Source organism: Engraulis encrasicolus, chromosome 3 (genome assembly GCF_034702125.1).
Source record: "Engraulis encrasicolus isolate BLACKSEA-1 chromosome 3, IST_EnEncr_1.0, whole genome shotgun sequence".
Lineage (NCBI taxonomy): Eukaryota > Metazoa > Chordata > Actinopteri > Clupeiformes > Engraulidae > Engraulis > Engraulis encrasicolus.
The window spans coordinates 16,674,301-16,694,851 of NC_085859.1; the positions used below are offsets into that span (position 1 = coordinate 16,674,301).

General features: G+C 44.2%; 2 protein-coding genes across 2 annotated transcripts in view; one reads left to right on the plus strand and one right to left on the minus strand.

The window, feature by feature from the left end:
* mthfd2l (methylenetetrahydrofolate dehydrogenase (NADP+ dependent) 2 like) overlaps positions 1-1,876 on the minus strand; it is a 24,143-nt gene extending 22,267 nt beyond the window's left edge. Inside the window, exons 1-2 of the mRNA XM_063193423.1 lie at positions 1,746-1,876; positions 509-693 (exon numbers count right to left, since the gene is read on the minus strand). Coding sequence (XP_063049493.1) covers positions 509-693; positions 1,746-1,876 — 316 coding nt within the window. The remainder of the gene's footprint in view (positions 1-508; positions 694-1,745) is intronic.
* An 11,043-nt stretch (positions 1,877-12,919) lies between these two features.
* On the plus strand, positions 12,920-19,010 carry lipg (lipase, endothelial). Its single transcript, XM_063194845.1, has 10 exons — positions 12,920-13,155; positions 13,886-14,067; positions 14,254-14,433; positions 14,595-14,706; positions 14,932-15,153; positions 15,736-15,978; positions 16,369-16,489; positions 16,932-17,156; positions 17,454-17,558; positions 17,760-19,010. Exons 1-10 carry the CDS (start codon positions 13,059-13,061, stop codon positions 17,770-17,772), a joined length of 1,500 nt encoding a protein of 499 aa, XP_063050915.1. The 5' UTR covers positions 12,920-13,058; the 3' UTR covers positions 17,773-19,010.
* The last annotated feature ends 1,541 nt before the right edge of the window (positions 19,011-20,551 follow it).

Genomic DNA, 20,551 nt, shown 5'->3' on the forward strand with positions numbered 1-20,551 from the left:
AACATAGTCAAATGTTTTGTCAAAAAGTTTCCTTGGTTCGCACTCTCTAAGTGCATTTCCAGCTACAAAATGGGTCTTTTCATCCTTAACCCCATTAGACGCGGCCCCTGTTATAAATTAGCTGTTACCAGAATGGCAATGACCAAGTCGTAATGCATTACTAAAGGCCCTGTGCACTGTCATAGTAGTTTAGTACTATGGTAGTTACATTTTTTCAGTTTTTTCGGTTTCGAGCTATTTGCTCATCCTCAGAAGTCTGATGAAGAGCAAATATTTTGGAAACGTTCACTTGGAGAAATAAAAGAAAAGCAACACGGGAGCAAGTGTGCGGACATTCATCTTTATGTTCATAGTTTCCTGACCCTTTTGTCCTGCACCTGCGTCTTGGATGTGTGCACCACTACCTCACTTGTCATGCGTATGCTTGCCATGTGTCTGTTCCATGTGTTTACACGTGTTTATTATTTGTTTGTTGTGTTGTGGATTTGTTGTGAAGAGCGTTAGTTACCCAGCAGGGAGGCCGCTCTGGTCTTGTTCCTGACGTAGACGCGGCTGGCTGGGTCGTCCCCCACCAGGATGACAGCCAGGTGAGGCCTCCTACCCCCCAACACCACCAGCTGCTCCACACTGGCCTGGATCTCTTTGTGGATCTCCCGGGCTATCGCCGTCCCAGACACGACTGTAGCCGCATACCTGCAGACCAAGACCCATATACAGAGATGATAATAATAATAATTGAAAGAAAGAAAGAAAGACCAACTGGGAAACTCTAACTCTCATTGTCATTGTGATACAGCACTCCACAGCACACGAGTGTTCACTGCACATTGCACACAACGAAATTGCACTTATGCTTCACCCGTGCAAGGGTGAACAATAATAATAATAATAATAATAATAATAATAATACTATTATTAATAATAATAACTGCATATGTATAACACAATTCATACATTGCGCTCAACAGTTAGATGAACAACAATATTTACAAAAAATATTAAATAACATTAAAAAAATGAAATGAGATAAATAGAACATGGCTACTATTTAAAAAAAATGATTTAAGAGATAAAAGACAAGATAAGAGAAGATAAAAACGTTGAATATACAACAGGTGTGCTAGGGTGTTCGTTTCTTGCCTATAATCTAGTAGTCTACTAGACTGTAGTCTACTAGAGTCATTTTGATACAATTGAAATGCATTCCAAACGATTAGTAGTCATATTCTCCTTACACTAATACATTAACACTTTGCAGCTTAGGTGTGTGTCAACCTCTTCATGCTTTTACTGAGGTGGTTCTCGTCTTATCTGTGGTGGTGCATTTCCGTTAATGGCAGCATCAACTCGAATGGAGAGGACAGGTGGCTTATTGGAAACCTATTGTATTTCTCGACAGGGTTGGTGCGATCCACCGGCAAACCGTCTTTGCCTAGACAACATTAGGCTACAAACCTGATGTGTAAGTGTTGACTAAATACCGGTCTTACAGTTCATTTAAATTAAACAAGTATGACATGCAACCATTCGTCGCATCAATCGAGGTGGGCTGAACACAATAGCCGAATCGCATCCGCAAGGAAATCCATGTCCACCCAATGCGCTTTATCAGTAAATGAAAAATAATTCATTTACAGACATCCATGTGTCCGATTCTAATTATGTCCATAAACTCTGTACTACCCAATAAACCCCACACGGAGGCACTCTGGTATTCCTCTCTGGTTGTCAAAGCGATAATTTACCTTCTAGCCGCCGAGCAGCTAAACTCGCGCCTGCTCGCAATGTTCCTGGTCACCTGCAATCTGGTGCGATTGCAGAACTTGAGGATGCCGCGAATTTTCAGTGGAATGCACTGTGTAAAGATGACGGCCATGATGCGCCTCTTCACTGCCCGGCATCTTTGCAACAGTGTCCGACTCCTAAGCCAATCATCATTTCTTCATTAGGCCTTGCAGAAGACAAGTACTGCGTAATAGCGCCCCTGTTCTACAAGCATAAGTAGCCTAGTGGAGTGCGCAGGTCTGACTATGAAGTCAATGCACGGGCATGTTGGTGGGACTACAGAGATTCTAATGAGAGGAATCCAACGCTAGATCTCAAATGGTGTACTTGTGCACTTCAGTGTTCATGTTTCAGTGTGTATGGCATATTAATTACGCACTAAAACATGGTGCCCGAAGTGCACCAGTGCACCATCTGAGACGTAGGAGATTAGATACCAGGAGCATACAATTGATCAAATAAATAGGCCTATGAATGTTTTAGAAGAGAAAAAACAGTTCATAAATACATGCTTTATTTGTCGATCATTTAAGGTTTTTCCATTAATATCTGTTTTCCTTGACTACCCTTGGGCAAGCTGTTCTCACTAACAGGCGCTCGTCCAGGCTGTCTGAATGTTGACAGCCGCGTTCATGAGCATATAATTGGTCCTTCCAATATGTCGGCTAGCCGGGCATGCGCATCAGTTTTCAAAATAAAAGCTGTGTTGGTTTCAGGTCTGTTGTGGGTTATCTCCATAGAAAAAGAAAGGGGAAATGTTGGCTATAGAATATGTTGCACTGATGATGGTCTGACTGTGACCGAAACGTCTGCACTGCACTTGGGTAGCACCTTTTTTGTTTTTCTAATGCAATAAAAAGTTCAACATTGCATTCGGCAGAACGGTGTGCGAGTTCCCCTTCTTTGCTTCAGGCTGTAGAGAATGCAGCATAATTAGTGGTTCATTAACTGTCATTAACTACAGCTTTGTATCATTAACATATGTGCAGGGAGTTTCAACCAGTGGTCTGTGGTCCACAGATGGTCCGTGGAAGTAGTGCAGTAGTGCAGTAGTGCTATACAGCGTAGCATCTTACTGTAGATGGGGTCAGCGGCGGGCCTATTCACTATTTGCGGAAAATACTCAACTACATCATAACAACATTGCTATGACATTACTGAGAGCCTTACATAACAGATTAAGTCATAGTAGCCATTACACTTTTGGTGACAGTAAGGTTATAACATAGGCTCTGTGCTAAGGGGTTAATTACTACAAATATGCAGGCCGTGTACGAACTACTCCTCAGTCACCTCACTCTGACTGGTGGTCCTTGACCTTGGGGCTTGGGCCAGAACCAGCTGAATTTGACCTCTTGACCTCTTAAGTCACCTAAGCAGACTTAGGCTACTGTAAATATGCAATTGAATAACCTTGGATTGTCTTGGCATGGAACATTATGTTATTAAACCCTGTATTTGTTGGTATTGTGTAAAACAGGGAGCTTGGCGTCCTATCTATTCCACCACACAGTCTGCTTTTCGCCCAGGCTATAAAACAGGGGCATCAAACTCAAAACAACCGAGGGCCGAAATACAAATCTGTAACAAAGTCGCGGTCCAAACTCAATGTTTATTTTTAAAACGGCCTGAAATTGTGCAAACACACACTTAATACTCATATTTTAAATTTCACAAACAGATCTCCATCATATAAAGTAGTTCAAACGTGCCTGAAAATATTCTGTTTCATATTGTTAGCTGTTTCACAAGCCTAGGCCCACTCATATTCCTGTGAAACACCAAATTTCATGTTCAAGTCTTATTATGCTATATATCAATGGTGTATGTGGGCCAACTGCAATTTGAAATGATCTCATGGGCCGAATAAAATGACTCTGCGGGCCAGATTTGGCTCCCGGGCCTGAGTTTGACATGGCTGGTGTAAAATGAAGACGTGTCTTTGTGTGTGTGGAGAGCTCGTAAGAGTTCATGGCGAGAGTCTGCCAATTATGGGTGACATACTGCCTGGCTACTGATGGCAGTCTTAAAGGGACACTGTGTGAGATTTTTAGTTTTTTATTTCCAGATTTTATGCTGCCCATTCACTAATGTTACCTTTTTCATGAATACTTACCACCAGCATCAAATTCTAAGTATTCATTATGACTGGAAAAATTGCACTTTTCATCCATGAAATAGCCATTTTTAGCTGCAAAAATGACTGTACTTGGACCATACTAGAAAATATTTGTTTAATACTTATTAAACTTTCATGTAAAGATCAAATTTGGCAATAGGCAGCCCAATTTCAATAAGCAGCATAGTTGCAGTACCTTTTTTGACCATTTCCTGCACAGTGTCCCTTTAACATTTAAAAAGAGCTCCTCTTTAATAGAACAGCATGGCTTCAATTAACACCTCAAAATAGCATGTCACTGTGCTAGATGTAGTATCATCATGTTAATTAATAATGCATGTAAGATACTGACACTGACTGATACTGACGCTGACAAGATACTGGCATCGGATGATGGAGGAAAATATAGGCCTATATTAATAAAGATATGTTGGGCAAACACGTGAAAGTGTTGCATTACACATATACAGTATATAAAGATATAAGCGTTACATTACACTTTCTGAATGATTTCATCAGGGGCATAGCACTAGTAGCACCAAATTCTAGGCCCTGTGTTACCAACTCCAATGGAGCCTGTTTATAGTAGAAAAATACCTGCGAGTCCACTCACATCACAAGTGGGGACCCAGGTGACAGTCCCGCCCACCCAATCCCACCCCTTCATTTAATCAAATCACAATAAATGGTATGAGGCACATGAAGAGAAATGTGCCGTTAGATGCCTTACATACCTGTACCTTACTCATGGGCACGTCAGCACTACACGATGAAGGTACAACAAGTGAGAACTTGTTACGCAAATGTTGCCTTCTAGCACAGGATTTAAACTTCAATGCAATCCTCTATACTCAAGACCAGTTGCTTAACCAGTTTGCCTTAAAGTATTAGAATGTCACAATATTTACCTGCGCTACAAAACATACTATGCCCAAAGCCCAGATTAACAGCTGTATTCTAAAATCATTGTGGTTATCAGGTAAATTATGCTTTCCCACGCTTGTCCCACTTACACACATATGCCTATGACAGATACTAACTTGGACATGTAAGTACTCATGTTGTTACAAGTCTAAATGGTCTACAGTAGTTCCTGTCTGTCCATGGGAAGTGCTATATTATATTATATTATATTATATTATATGATATTATATTGTATTATATTATATTATATTATATTATATATGCTTATTTAATTATTACCTTCAGTAATTTTTACCTTCAGTACCATGAAAGAATGTTCTTTATTGCTTTCTTTTTTTTTTGTTTTTTGTTTTCAAAACAGAGATTTGATTGACTTTCTGGGCCCTTAAATATGTTCTCTGTTTCATCATAGCCGTTGTTCCTTTTGATTGGTTATTTGTTTGTTTGTTTTGCAACCTGCAACCCTGCTCTGTAACTCGGAATGGGGTGGCTGGCTGTTGGCTACAGTCTTTATTAAAGGATGTTCTTTTTATATAAGCAAGTTATTTTTAATTGTTAGGCCTATTTTAGGACATGACGTGGTGACGGGTACAGCAGCCCTGTTGTAGACAATAAGACCATAGGAATCTGAACGTTGGCTAGATTCAAACAAGTCACATGTGTCTCAGATCCAAACTAATCCCCTGCTTCAGTTCAGTTGGATAAGTACAGCAATCGAAAGGTGCACTGTGTAATAGTCTTAGCAGTCTCTTTCCAGAATTCATGTCGCCCATTCTCAAATGTTAGAGTGGAGTATAATTTATTGATTATATTGAGTATTCATTCATTTATTTATTTATTGCGCGCGCGCGCGCACACACACACACACACACACACACACACACACACACACACACACACACACACACACACACACACACACACACACACACACACACACACACACACACACACACCCAGAGACACACACAAAAAAGTATAAAGTGTACAAAGAAAAAGTGTCCCAGTGATATATCACATGTGCCTTAGCTGATTGGCACAGAGCAGCCATGGCAAAGTGACCAACAAAGTGTGAAGTCACAGTGCAAGAGTGAACTCACAGTGCATAGTACAATATTTGAGAAATAATTAATTAGTCTACATCCCTTTTTTATTGAATTATTTCTAGCCAAGCTATGTACTGTAAAACACTTTTTTATGTTTTCAAGTCGTCAAGTGTACTTTATTGTCAAAAATCTATCTAACAGGGTAACACAGAAGTTTGAAATTGCATTTGACCAGTCTCTAATGTGCAGTTAAACTAAACATATAAATAAGACACTAAGAATTGCACACACACAAGCCTGCCTGCCTGGTGTTGTCAAAAAACACTAACACACTGATACAGACATGTACAACAAACACACACACACACACACACACACACACACACACACACACACACACACACACACACACACACACACACACACACACACACACACACACACACACACACACACACACACACACATACACATCCTGCCGGACTAGACAAGTGGCACGTGAGAATGTTAGGGTTTCCAAGAATTGGCAAACCGTTTCATGCAAGTTTACCTTAAAAAGAGTTGTTATTGTTGTTCTGAGAGCTCTTGTGGAATAGAATAAACAACAAAATATAAACACGTGACAACAGTCTTAAACACATCTGCTTTAGGGGGAACTTCAAACAACTAGACACAACATACGTATGTCTACACGTGAGGGGCGTTTGCATTTTCTCGTGAAAATAATATTGACACTGAGGCCAGAGTGAATCCTGAAAGGTCTCTAGACTGCCATCAGCCATTCTACTTAGTAAATGTAGGGATACGCCCTGAAGAAGGCCATAAGGGCCGGAAGTCGTAAGCTTTGTAGCCAAATAATAAATAAAAAATTGTAACGTTGAGTGCCTCAAGTTTGAAAGCCCCCTATACCAGTGGTGTATTCTACGTAGAACGCAGCTATACGCAGTATACCCACCTCAAAATTTCAGGGATTTCAGTATACCCACCTAAAATTGATTGATCCACTATTTAGAATAGCACAAATACTATATACAGTATACCCACCTCAAAAAATGCTCAAAAATACAGTATAGGGCCTACCCACCACTAAAAAGTAGACTACACAACTGCCCTACACCGATGAGCACCAAGAAAAAATGTGAAGACCCAGAAGCACTCTGATTTCCTGTTTGTTTTGGCTATTTAAATGTACCTTCTGTGTATGCCTCTGAAGCCATGTCTTCATTGGCCCTCAGATCACCTCAGATCAGACACGTTTTTCCCCAATACAACCATCAAATCATTTCAAGGCAGTTTACTAACAAGTTGATCTGTAGAGTTCCTTTGTTTAAGTTGTTAATCTATAAAGGGCCAAATGGAGTCATCTGTCATTTTCTCACAAAAGTGGATTATTGGCACAACACCTTGAAATAACAAGCCGATGGCAAAACCCGGCGCCACACCCGCCTTTATCCGATGCCAGTCACACCCATCATCTCCTCCGATACAAACGTGACCGTGTGCGGTTTTATAAAGAGTAATTAAAGGGATAGTTTGGTGTAAAATTTAAATTGGAACTTTGAAAGTACGTGGCATGTGGTATGTGTGGTGAGGATCAATCCTGGGCAAGCCTAAAGCTTCTTAAGAAGGACCCTTTTACAGTTTTTTGATGGGAATCAAAGTCAAAGTCAAATTGTACTGGTGTATGTAACATGTGTTGGCACAGAAGATTGAAGTTTCATTTGACCAGACTCCAATGTGTAGTAAACTATCACTATAATGATAGTGAAGTGAATTAGGCATTCAAAAAGATCATGCCATTTTTACTACCCCCTACAGTACAAGCTCCAAGAAAACTCCCACACTTGACCAGCAGTTTAACCAAAGTCTCAGCCACTCTAAATGACTTTTAGTATAGTGAGTGTTCATACGGTACTTGTCACTGTTCCAAGTCGGCTCTTTTCCAGGAATATCACACAGTTACGTGCAGTAAAATTCTCAACACTTTGGTGCCATACACTTCATTTGTTTTGCAGAAATGATATTTGAGTAAGACACCCAATTGATTGCAGCATGCATGCAATCTACCATCCACGAATGCCTCACAACCACAACATTAAGTTATTTAGAACTTACCAACTCACTAGTTAGTAAAAGATGTGTGTAAGCCTACGAGCCAGTTTTCCATCAAAAGCTTGAAAGGGGCAACATGGCATCATAACATACCGTCAAGATAACATGCCGACTTGAACCGTCTATCGTGATTGTGCATTACGACTTTGCTTATTAACTTGTACTCCACAACACCCTGTGACAGGTTAGATTTAGGCATGGTTTAAGTCAGGGCATGGCAGAGCATTTTCAAGTTTAGCACAGGAATTCAATGGCAATGGCAACAGAAATTTCCAGATACAGCGGGAAAACTGTGCGAACCTGGTCACATGACAAAAGTGCTTTCCCGCTGCGTTGAGGAGCACAACTTTACATGCAAAGGTGTCGCACCTCAACACAGAATGCAATTACAGAATGGGTCCAGATTAAAACACAGACTAGGTATGGCTGCAGCCCAGGGTCCCTCACCTGCCGGGGGCCCCTGATTGGCCAAAAGTAAAAAATTGCAGAATTGTGGAGAAAGATGGAATGCTGAAAAATCCTCTGTTCTGTTGAGCATAGTTTGTAGACATTTTCATCATTGATTCCTTGCTCGTAATTATGACATTAGCCTTGGTCTCATTAGCCGCGCTTCAGCGGCCCGGGGCCGCCCGGGGCTCAGGAGAGTGGCCGGCTCGGAGCTGCCGGCCCGGGCCATTTTTTGCCTGATCGGACTCATAGCCGACCCCAGGCACATTCAGGTACACGCCTTGTTTGTGAAACGTCAGTCGGGCACAGCCCACTTTCGCCCCAAATCACAGAAGGACAACAACAGAACGACAAAGGAGGAGAATAAAATGGAGCAAACTCTGCTGGAGCAGGTCGCCGTTTGGCTCGTAGCCTACGGACAAAGACGACAAGAACTGCAAAGAAAATGGCTTGCCTTTCAAGAACAGTTTTATTACATGGCAAAGTTGTCGATTCAGAAGCTGTATGGGACGCAGCGCATGTTAAGAAGACAAAGACGCATGAAAATACGAGCAGCTCGACAACTGAGAGTGAACAGAAGGAGACGTGCGAACATGCCCAGTTAATCCCCCCAATCGCGCACAGAAGCATGAGCCCCGGACATAGCGAGACATGAATGTGCAGGTAATTGAATAAGTTACCATGTGAAAGGAGACCAAATCCCTGAGACATAGCACCTTCATCAGTTGCTATAGAAAATTATATCATAGCCCCGGACATAGCGACACACCCCCTCGTTGCGGCGTGCCACCTGTCTATTCATTCATGTTATTTCCATCCATTTGACATTAAAGCCCTTGTGTAAATTTCAAACTGTGTTTGGCGATCAGTCTGAAACGTGCGATATAGCCTACCAGACCTTCGGCGATAATAGCGCAAAAGCTAAATAAGCCGACATAAATGTCATGTGTGAGTATTTGTGAGACACTTTTTATTGGTGTCCAGTGGAAAGCATGCCAAATCACGATAATGGCACAAGAGTTGGCGGCTAAAAGCAGAAAAAAGCCGACATGACTTAGCTATGACATCCCAAGTTTAAGTGTAGTGGTGCCCATGATCCGATAACAACAAAAAAGTTATGTTGAATAAATAACTTTAAAAACACAAACAGAAGTGCCAAGGTTGCATCCTATGAAATTATGCCATAAGAAAGCCAAACACCCCAAACTAATGCTTAACCATAATTTGCCCAGAATTTAGCGATAAGTCCCCCATGCAGCCACATTTTTACACAGAGGTTGACCCCGCCTCCGAGCCTCGGCGGTGCTTGCTGGCCCATCGAATTCGACGGGCCAGGGAAATCGGCCCTTAGCCCCACAACCTGGCCCGGCGGCCATCTTTAGCACCTAGCCCCCTTTTGATGAGATCACCGTCAGCCCCCTTTTGTCCGGGCCAGCCCGGGGCTGGCCCTGCAATGAGACCAAGGCTACTGTGTACGTATACAGGGCAGTCATGGGTGAGCGGTTAGGGCAGTCATGGGTGAGCGGTTAGGGCGTCAGACTTGCATCCCAGAGGTTGCCGGTTCGACTCCCGACCTGCCAGGTTGGTGGGGGGAGTAATCAACCAGTGCTCTCCCCCATCCTCCTCCATGACTGAGGTACCCTGAGCATGGTACCGTCCCACCGCACTGCTCCCCATGGGGCGCCACGGAGGGCTGCCCCCTTGCACGGGTGAGGCATGAATGCAATTTCGTTGTGTGCAGTGTGCAGTGTTCACTTGTGTGCTGTGGAGTGCTGTGTCACAATGACAATGGGAGTTGGAGTTTCCCAATGGGCTTTCACGCTTTCACTTTCACTGTATACAAATTTACCTCCTGGGGGCCCCACAGACACCTGTAGCCCAGGGGCCCCATGCCATCTTAATCCGGCCCTGGTGCAGAAGGTAGGCCTACTCTGTGTGTATCTGTGTCTGTGTCTGTGCTGGTGTGTGATGTTCTCTGATGTCCAGCGGGGCTGGTATGCAGCCAAGGCACGGGGTCTACTCCTGGACAGTGAACTCTCTCACCTTGTCTCTAAGCAGGAACTAGTCCCACCGGCTGCCAATAGGAACATGTTGTGATACCGCAAAGGCACACACACACACAGACACACACGTGCGCAACATCAAGAGGATTCGCAAGAATTCACAATATTTGTCTGTTTTTTGGGTCCAGCCAGCCCAAACAGATTTGGTTTATGATCCGTCATTAAACAGACAGTGTCTGAGTTTGTGCCAAACCAGACAAACTGAACCTGGACTCTCTAGAAACGTGGGCAGAGTGCATATGGACACAAACACGACCTACATAGTTTGTCATTCGGATCATGAAACATAGGCTATGTGGCAAGTGGCAAGCCAGTTAAAGTAATCAAAAGGAGGCGCACACACACCTTGTGTTGAGAGATGTATATTGTGGCCCTGCCGTGACCTAACGGTAGGGAACTTGGTTACTAAGCTGGCGACTCGGGTTCGATTCCGGCCCGGGTCATTTGCTGATCCTTCCCAATCTCTCTCCCCACACTCACTTCCTGTCATAAACACTTTCATAGCCACTTTCCTATTAATAAAGGCACAAAAGCCCCTAAAAAATCTTTTTTTTTAAAGAAAGATGTATATTGTTGAGAAAAGTTGGACTGGAGACATTGAAAAAATGGACTAGGTCCGAAAGGTCTGTTGCTGCAGTTTTAGCCTCTGACTTCTTTTGCAACTTTTCGGCTGCAATATACGTCTTTCTATACACAAGCCCTGTGTGCGCCTCCTTTTTCATTACTTGCATTACATTTCATTACATTCCTTTTTGTATTACTTGTGATCACTACTTTTTGGGAGCGGACGCACCAAGCAATACACTGCTAAAAAGTCTAAGCGCAGACGCCCACCTTTTTGCTTTTTCCTTTATGAAGTAGCAACATGGGTGCTGCTGGGGGAGGGGGTTACAAATTCTAAGGGCCCAAGCACTGACTGCACTGACAGGGGCCCAAAAATTCTAGTTTTTCGTGGGGCCCAAATTTTCTGGTGGCACCCCTAAGCAAGCCAGGCATGATTTATGAAGCTTTACTTGTGATCTTTTTGGGAGCGGAAGCACCAAGCAATACACGGCTCAAAAGTCTAGGCGCAAACGCCAACCTTTTCGGTTTTTCCAGTAGCAAGCCAAGCAAAATTTTGGCACAGACGCCGACCTTTTTCCTGTATTAAGTAGCAAGCCAGGCTAGATTTACGAGGCCTGTACACCAAGGCTACGATAACCTGTCTGTGGAGGTGACTGTAGTGTAGTAGCAGTGACGTGTTCCAGATAAGCTACTGTTTCCGTTGATATGATAAGGGCGTGGCAGTGCAGTGCTCGGCTACTGGTTGTGTGGGCTGCTGGTTGGTTAATGGTGGCTGGCTATCAGATCAAACCATCCGGGTAGCACTTGTAACTTGTCGTCGTCCCCCCCCCCAACTGACTACAGACATCTGATCCGGGAAAGAGGTTGGTGGGGGTGGGGGTGGTTGGGGATGCAGCAGCTCCTCAGCCCTCAGTATGCCACAGCTTGCACGAGGCTGAATTCATATGCATATCCGAACACACAGTATACATAGGATGGCCTACTCCCATTGACACACACACACACACACAAACATGTGTGCGCTTGCGCACAGACACACATACCCCCTTACAATAGAATTGGCTGACCCACTTTTAGTCTAGGAATATAAGAGTATAAGAGCATTTAAATGATGTGAGCTAGTCGCACGTGATAATGTGATTATAGCATTCATATTTCTTAATATTGAAATTCTGTATTTAGACACAGTAAACCAGGTTTCTTTTCTGGGAACCATGACAAATGCACAAATTTAGGTTATTTTATCTGGGTTGCGTGTTTTGTGTGGTTGTGTTTCTGTCACTTTTATAGCGGGGGAAAGGGTGTCTTAAAATAAATGTGGCAGTGTGCTTCTAAAAGACACTGGCATAGATGGAGCTGTAGCCTCATGTCATCCCTAATGTGTCTCTTATAACTTCAGCTGACTGATACACTTTGACAGTGATTTTTTAAAAATATTACAGTGTAGACTAGTGGGCAGCAGTGTGACCAAAGCTTTACACCTGTTGCCTACACACACTACAGAAGGTTGCACGGACAAGGGACGTGTTTATTGTTTTTTACTTAAAGTAACTCAGCACACAAGTAAATATTGTGCGGTTTGCGTGTTGACATGTTTGAGGCTGTGTGGTTTGGTGTGTTAATATTCTTCTCGCGTCACCGCACTCCCTGCCGTGTGCGGCTTTATTTGTTTTCTAATGGAAGTGCGTGAAGGAGTTAAGTGACGCAACGTGAGAAAATACTACAATTCATTCAACGTTCACTTTGCCACGCCTTTCCGTGTAAACCCAGGGGCTTGACCAATTAGAAGAGGAAACAGATGGGGCGATGATCAGCTGACAGATGTAGGGTCTCTGGAACTATTTAAAACTAATGAGCAACCTGATTCAGGTTTAAACATTTTCCTGGCTCCGCTCGCTGCTAGTAACAAGATCTGTGCGTCCTCTGCCTCTGCGTCCATTTCTGTATAACACTCAAGGACACGTATCCCAAATCAACCATTTTGGCGCGCATCAAAGAATGAAAAGCACTACCATTTTACTTAGTTTTCTTATTTATTTTTCTGCGGCATTCGCGTACTCCTCCTCTGGACTAAACGAGAATGCACTTGAAGAAGGTAATGCACTGATGGTGTTCTCTTTTCCTTCACAACCCTGCAAAATCGGGGAAAATGTTTTTTCTTTTAAGATGTTTGCATGTGGGAATCATGGTGACAGTAACTGTGCAGTCGCTTTTAATGTTGTATTTGCTGTGTGTTTTTATCTGAATTGCTTGGATGTGTTAAAAGTCATTGTTCTACTGGAGAAAGTTAATGTCGCTTTTTAAAGCGCTGTCTTCGTGGCTTGTTTCTGAATAGAGCCCGTGCGCCGGGTGCTGTCCCTTTGTATGAGTGCAGATTTTTAAAAATGAATGGGACTCCCGGCTTTCACATTGCCTGCGTGTGAAACCCCCTTGTAGTAGCTACTACAGGCGAATTACGCATGTTTGACCTTAAAAATACACCCACACCATTAAGCCGGCTGATATCGATTTCAGTTCAAGATTGAAATCTGTGGGTTAGGTGAAATATGGAAACGCGAGTGTGAGACGCCATGCAAATGCACGTCTACCGCCAAAGCACCGCACCAGTCTTCATGCAGCTGTTAAAATACCCAGTTCGACCACACGCGAGATGTTTGAAACTCTGGTAGCCTACATGGTATAGAATTATAATTTCCTTTTTGCTTTGGCAGTGAGTGACCTATATAATCGCTTAAATGTGAACCTAAGAGTGCCTTCGAGTGGTGAAGGGGGGGAAATGACTTCACACCGCATGTCTTAAATGAAATGTTCTCCAAACATTCTAGAATTGGATGTGAAACTCCTGAACGACCCCTATGAGCTCCACGGGCAGATCAAATATGACTTTCGCAAGTCATTAGATCTCGACGAGGAAGGATGTATCCTGCACCCGGAGAAGAGAGCGGGTTTGAAGGAGTGTGGCTTCAACTCAACATCCAAGACCATCCTTATCATTCATGGATGGACGGTACGTACAGTTCTTCATCTTCCATATGGCTAGATGTTGTTGTTAGATGATAAACATGATGTGTCTGACTTATTATACTTCAAGACGAACATTGTGTGAGGGGCTGAAAGGACAATTGCCAGAGCAATGTTTGAGCAGTTGTCAAGAGGTTTGACATGTGAGGCGTGTCTCTTCTGTCACCTGTAGATGAGTGGGATTTTCGAGAGCTGGATGCACAAACTTGTGGCGGCGGTGCAACAGCGGGAACCCGAGGCCAACGTTCTCGTCGTGGACTGGTTGAACTTCGCCCATCAGCTCTACCCTGACGCTGTCAACCACACGCGCCGCGTCGGGCTCAGCATCGCAGACCTGCTCAACTGGCTCCAGGTGTGTATGCGTTTGTGTGTGTGCGCGTGCGCAAGTGTGTGCGTAAATGTGTGCAAGGATGGACCGATGTGGTTTGGATTTGGTTGTTTACACGTTTCATTCATTGCTTTGTTTGATTCGTTTTGTGTTAGTAAAGTCTTGATTGCATTTGGAATTTTCAGGAGGAGGCTTATGTACCATTGGAAAGGATCCATCTCATCGGCTACAGTCTTGGGGCCCACATCGCAGGCTATGCGGGCACTTTTGTGAATGGCACACTCGGAAGAATAACAGGTAAAAAAAAAAAATCCCAGTCCATTTCCAAGCCAATGACTATGTATCCTATGACTCCTATGGAATAACTGAAACCTGCGAAAACCAAGTGTCACCTCCATGATCAACTCTGTATCCTATATGACTCCTATGGAATAACCTGTGGATATTCTGAAACCTGTGGATATACTGAGTGTCATCTCCATGTTTGTATATATTAACAACTCTTGTGGTGTTCTTTTGAAGGCTTGGATCCGGCAGGTCCCATGTTTGAAGGAGTGGAGTCAGCACGGCGGCTGTCTCCGGATGATGCAGACTTTGTAGATGTGCTGCACACGTACACACGGGAGGCCCTGGGGGTTAGCATTGGCATCAAACAGGCCATTGGAGACATCGACATCTATCCCAACGGAGGAGACGTCCAGCCGGGCTGTTCAGTGGGGGACGTGGTGGCCTACGCTGGAGGAAGTAAGTTTGTTTGGACACTTCTTCTCTCCCTAAAAACAGTCCCTTTCAAGATGGTCCATTTTATAGAACCAATATAATCATTCCCCCCCAAAAAAGATTCTAACTGAAGGGTTTTCCTCCACCAAACAGTTTAGAAATTCCTCCAAATTGTTTGCTGGTTTTTATAAGCACCGTAATGAGGACTTCAAGAGGAGCAAGAGTTATTTTGTAGACCACAGCTTTTGTTGAAATGTGCAACAGCCTCCAGAATCCAGTGGAAATCCTGATGGGGCTGTGTTGCATTATGGGGCATTTCTCAATGTGAAGTGTTCTAGCCTGTCTAGGACGAGAAACACCCACATTTTTTTTTTCACGTATTTCAACGAAGACTTTCCAATAACTAGTTCTAAGTGTAATTAATAATTGGATACACTTTGGAAAAATGTATAGTAACTTTATTGATCCCTGAGGGTAAATTCAGGGGTTACTCGTCCTAGCAAGGCATGGATGGACACTTCACTTGGAGAAACTCTTGTGGTTTCATGTTATGCATTGTGAGTGACTAACTGGATGATTTTGTTTCTTCTCCTCCTCCAATGGCAGGCTTCATGGATGTGCTGAAGTGCGAGCACGAGAGAGCCGTGCACCTGTTTGTGGACTCGCTGATGAGCAAGGAGCACACCAGCTTCGCCTACCAGTGCACGGACCCCAGCCGCTTCAAGAAGGGCATCTGTCTGAGCTGCCGCAAGGGCCGCTGCAACCAGATGGGCTACAACGCCAAGAAGATGCGCAAGAGGAGGAACAGCAAGCTGTACCTCAAGACCCGCGCCGACACACCCTTTGGAGGTATGTTTCATCATTTTTTTTCCCATCCCACCCACGCAGAGCTGGGTTTACCAATAGGTAGACTAGGCAATTAGCCTAGGGCCCCATCATTCTGCCCTCTATAGCCCCCCACCGCCCCGCCCCCCCACACTCAGCCCTGCTATGGTAAATACCCACAAAAGTAATTCAAAAGGGCCCCATGTCTATATTTTGCCTAGGGCCCCCAAATGGGTAGAGCCACCCCTGCCCCCACCCCCCTATGTGTGATTTGTGCTCAGTTTTTACATGTATTTTTCCATCGTTTTGAGATCTGCACTGTTGTTTTGTTTTTTTTCCAAGATCTATTCTGGTTAGGATTTCATTCCTGTGTTATTTTCTTATGGCTAATGAACTCTAATTGGGCTCCAACAGGTTTCCACTACCAGATGAAGATGCACGTGTTCGACCGCAAGCATTCCGACGATGCCGAGCCCATCTTTAAGATCAAGCTTCTCGGCGCGCACAACGACTCGCACAACATGGATGTGGAGATGTAAGTGGAAAAATATAGTAGTATTGTTTTGCTCTTTTTAAGATGTTAATGCTGTATGAGTGACACATTTACCTGTTTTTATTGAATGGATGATTATTTTGAGTGGCTAATGTGTCTACAAAAATGAAGGGGAAAAAATCCTTGATCCAGACACTTCAGTTGATTTTTTTTAACAAGTCCAAAACAATCTCTATTCAGTGGGCTAGTACATTAAAAATCACCAACGCCCTTGTATCGTCCATGGTGCCTTCATCAGAGCGTTTGTAACTGAAGCAAACAGCTGACAAACGGCTCATTTGAACAGGGTGTTTTCTTTCGTTCTTGTTGCACATTACACCCTCCCAAGAGCACCAGTTGAGTTTGAGGGACTCTAGTAGGCTATTGGTACCTTCTCTTCTTCTGGCTAATGTCTATTGGTGTCCATCCTCCTCTTATTCTGCAGACCTGACAAAGTGGGCCTGAACTTCACCAACACGTTCCTGGTGTTTGTGGAGGAGGACATCGGTGAGCTCCTGAAGATCCAGCTGAGCTGGGAAGGACCAGCGGACTCGTTTGCCTCCATGTGGAAAAGCATCAAGACCTCGTTCTGGGCCTGGAACACCCAGCCGGCCCAACACTCGCTGCAGGTCCGACGGATCCGCGTCAAAAATGGGGAAAGCCAGAAAAAGTAAGTTTTTAATTGAAAGTTTTAAAAAAATGTAACAACCACATATACGAACTAGAGCAAAATGTGTTAATCCCAAAGGAAATGAAGGCGTTTTGTAGCATATATGCATAAATACATAGAGATTCTTTCACATATATTAAACATTCATATATTAAGAGTCACCCGGTGCAGAACTGGCAACCAATAAGTTAGTGTGCATGTCAACACCTGGTCAAATTGAATGTTGCCTACATTATTCTACTGTGTCGATTTGTTGTATGTTACGTGGTGGCTAATCTGATTGGTGTCTCCTGTCAGATACACATTCTGTCTGCAAGACCCGTCGGACAACGAGATCGCACCTGGAAAGCATCTGACCTTCACGAAATGTCGAGATGGTTGGGAGGTGAAGCCAAGGAAAAGGTACGTTGTGTCCATTGCGCAAATCAACACTGGAAGAGCTTTTTCCAATTCAGAATATGTAGTTTTACAGTATGACTTTCAAGCACACCAAAAATGATTTTAATCCATTGTTCCAAATTATTTAATCCATTTGAGATTGTTTAAATAAAGCATCGGTCTAAATTAATGTTTCTCTCTCCTTTTTCCCCTTGTGTGTTGCAGATTCCAAGTATGAGATTGAAAGCACTTCTTCATCTGGTGGTGTTCAGGCAGGAGGTTGCGTCTGCCTGGTTACTGCTGCTGCTGCTGCTGACCATGCACCCAGAGCACTTTGAGGGGCGCGTGGAGGAGTAGTGACCCCTCTTAACAGCACACCCTCTTGGCATCTGTATGAATGTCTGTGTGTGGACGTGTATACATGTATACGTGTGTGTGTATGTGTGTGGGTGATTTTTGGTTACGTACGTGTGTGTGTACAGTATGTGTGATTTTGTATAAGTGTGTGTGTGTGTAGTATGTGTATGTGGTTGTTTTATACATGCATGTGTGTTACTGTGGTTGGTTGGTGGGACTGTCCCTCCCTCCATGGCCTGAAGCAGAGCCCCATCTTCCCCCTGCGCTAGCTACTGTAGCTAACTCTAGCTAGCTGTGCTCAGTTCAGCCGGCCAGGAGAGGGGCTTCATGCCATGGGGAGGAGCGGGCAGGTGCACTGAGCCAGGCGAGCAGGCTGGGACTGGGGGGTAGGGGTGATGGCTAGTGGTGTTGGTAGGGTTCACCCCCTCCCACTCTACTGAGAGACTGGTCACGTTGGAGATGGATTGGCCCAGTCGTCTCCTCCGGCCCTCTCATGAAAGTGCACGGTTTTCCCCTCCGAATGCTGCTCCACCCGTGGTGGTGCGGTGCCAATCACTGCCAGTCATTTGGCATATCGATTAAGCCACTACATGCAGTGGGTGGAGCAAATGTGGGGGGAAACGAGCAATTTCACGGGCGGACCCAGAGTTGCCGACTGGGTCATCTCGGTTGAGTTTGGGTGGGGGGGAGAGAGAGAAAGGTGGCTTGGTGAGGGTGTCGCAGCCACATGTCATTCTTTTTCATACTTGACTGCTCGACCTCCGATCAGAATCTTACACAATCCCTTGTGTACCAAAATATACATGTTAAAAATAATATTTTTGTAAGTGTTTATTTATGTCGAAGAAGAAAAGAAAAACAAATGCACTGAAGTCAGGTTAATTTATGAACTTGGCCCACAGCCTTTATTGTTATATAGGGCACACATTCATTCTCTTGCTGAAGGAAGTTTTAGACCACAAGCAGTGAAACAGTATTTTTGGAGAAGGAGAATGAAATGTCTCTGATTGGTCTTTTTAAGAAGTGTCAATTCCGATGTGCCTTTAAGATATTGTATGTATTTGTGTAAATAATTTGTACATATGTTTAAATAATAATAATAAAAATACCTTTCTTGTATCTTGTTGTCACGCCTGCTCTGTGAATGAATGCGTCTTGGGTGGTTTGGTAAGCAGTAAATGCTTGTTACTAACCCTGGTTTATAAGTAATGCAACATTTAAAAAGAATCCATGTGCAGACAGCATGAGGTGGGTTTTTTTGGGGAGGCGGGGGGGTGAGGGTCAAGTATGAGAAGCATAGGTGCAAATACGGTAGAGGCCATCATTCATGAGTGTATACAAAGATGTCGGATTGGAGTTACAACAAAATATTTTGGTATTGTCAACGAGCTAAGATACTGTTGATAGAGAGTCTCCCACAAGCATCTTGAGCCCAGATGCTGGTCCAGGGGTTAGAATAATAATACAAAGCACTTTTCCTCCGTTGTCTACATGAGCTACTGGACAGTTTATAGCTCCTGTACCAATGAAGTGTGAAGGAGTAGCTTTCACGGAGCCTGACGTCATAAGCCGAGCAAATGCACCATTTTCTAGCAGGTATACCCTTCCAAAGTCCACAAATCTCTCTCGTGAGGTTTGTGGTTTGGCCTAAAAAATTTGCAGCCCGCCAGTTGGCCTCTCTGGGTAATATGACTGCAGTGCACTGATGACAAGCATTTTTTATTCACGGATGAGCATTTCATCCATTTCAGGTAACATATTTTTAAAGCAGGTGCGACGGGCACAGTTTGTCCCCCTCGGGGTACGAACCTGCCACCTCGTCAACGGTTCGGCAAAGGGAGTCACAGTACGAGCGCACTGAGCTAAAGAGCTGGTCGGTCCCATAGTAGCCCAACGCTACCGCACTGTATTGAGGCTTGGGGAGGGAGTTTTAACATTCCACGCTGAACTCTGCTAGTTGACCTCCATTACACAAGGCTTTCCCACATTGTTTTAAATTTTGTGCATGCGTATGGGTGTATTTTGCTTTTGGTCTATTTGAATGTTTTTATCATCCAAGGGTGATGAACACTCATGAAACTATGTAGGAATAAGTAATGTGATGGCAAAAGTGCATGACAGTGGTACTGTATGTTGGCTAGTTAGCAGTATATCTGTACAGGTGGACAATAAGTTACTGGCAAGAAGTTGCAGGGTCGGATAACATAAGGGCCAGTGGCACGATGACCAGGGGCACCCACCATTTACAGCCAGTCACTGTAGAACAGGGCTACATGGGCAGTCATGGGTGAGCGGTTAGGGCGTCAGACTTGCATCCCAGAGGTTGCCGGTTCGACTCCCGACCCGCCAGATTGGTGGGGGGAGTAATCAACCAGTGCTCTCCCCCATCCTCCTCCATGACTGAGGTACCCTGAGCATGGTACCGTCCCACCGCACTGCTCCCCATGGGGCGCCACTGAGGGCTGCCCCCTTGCACGGGTGAGACATAAATGCAATTTCGTTGTGTGCAGTGTTCACTTGTGTGCTGTGGAGTGCTGTGGCACAATGACAATGGGAGTTGCAGTTTCCCAATGGGCTTTCTATTCAAATGGCGGCCCTGGGGTCAGATGCGGCCCTTGGACAGCAAGATTCTGGCCCCCCATAAGCCCCTTGAAATATGG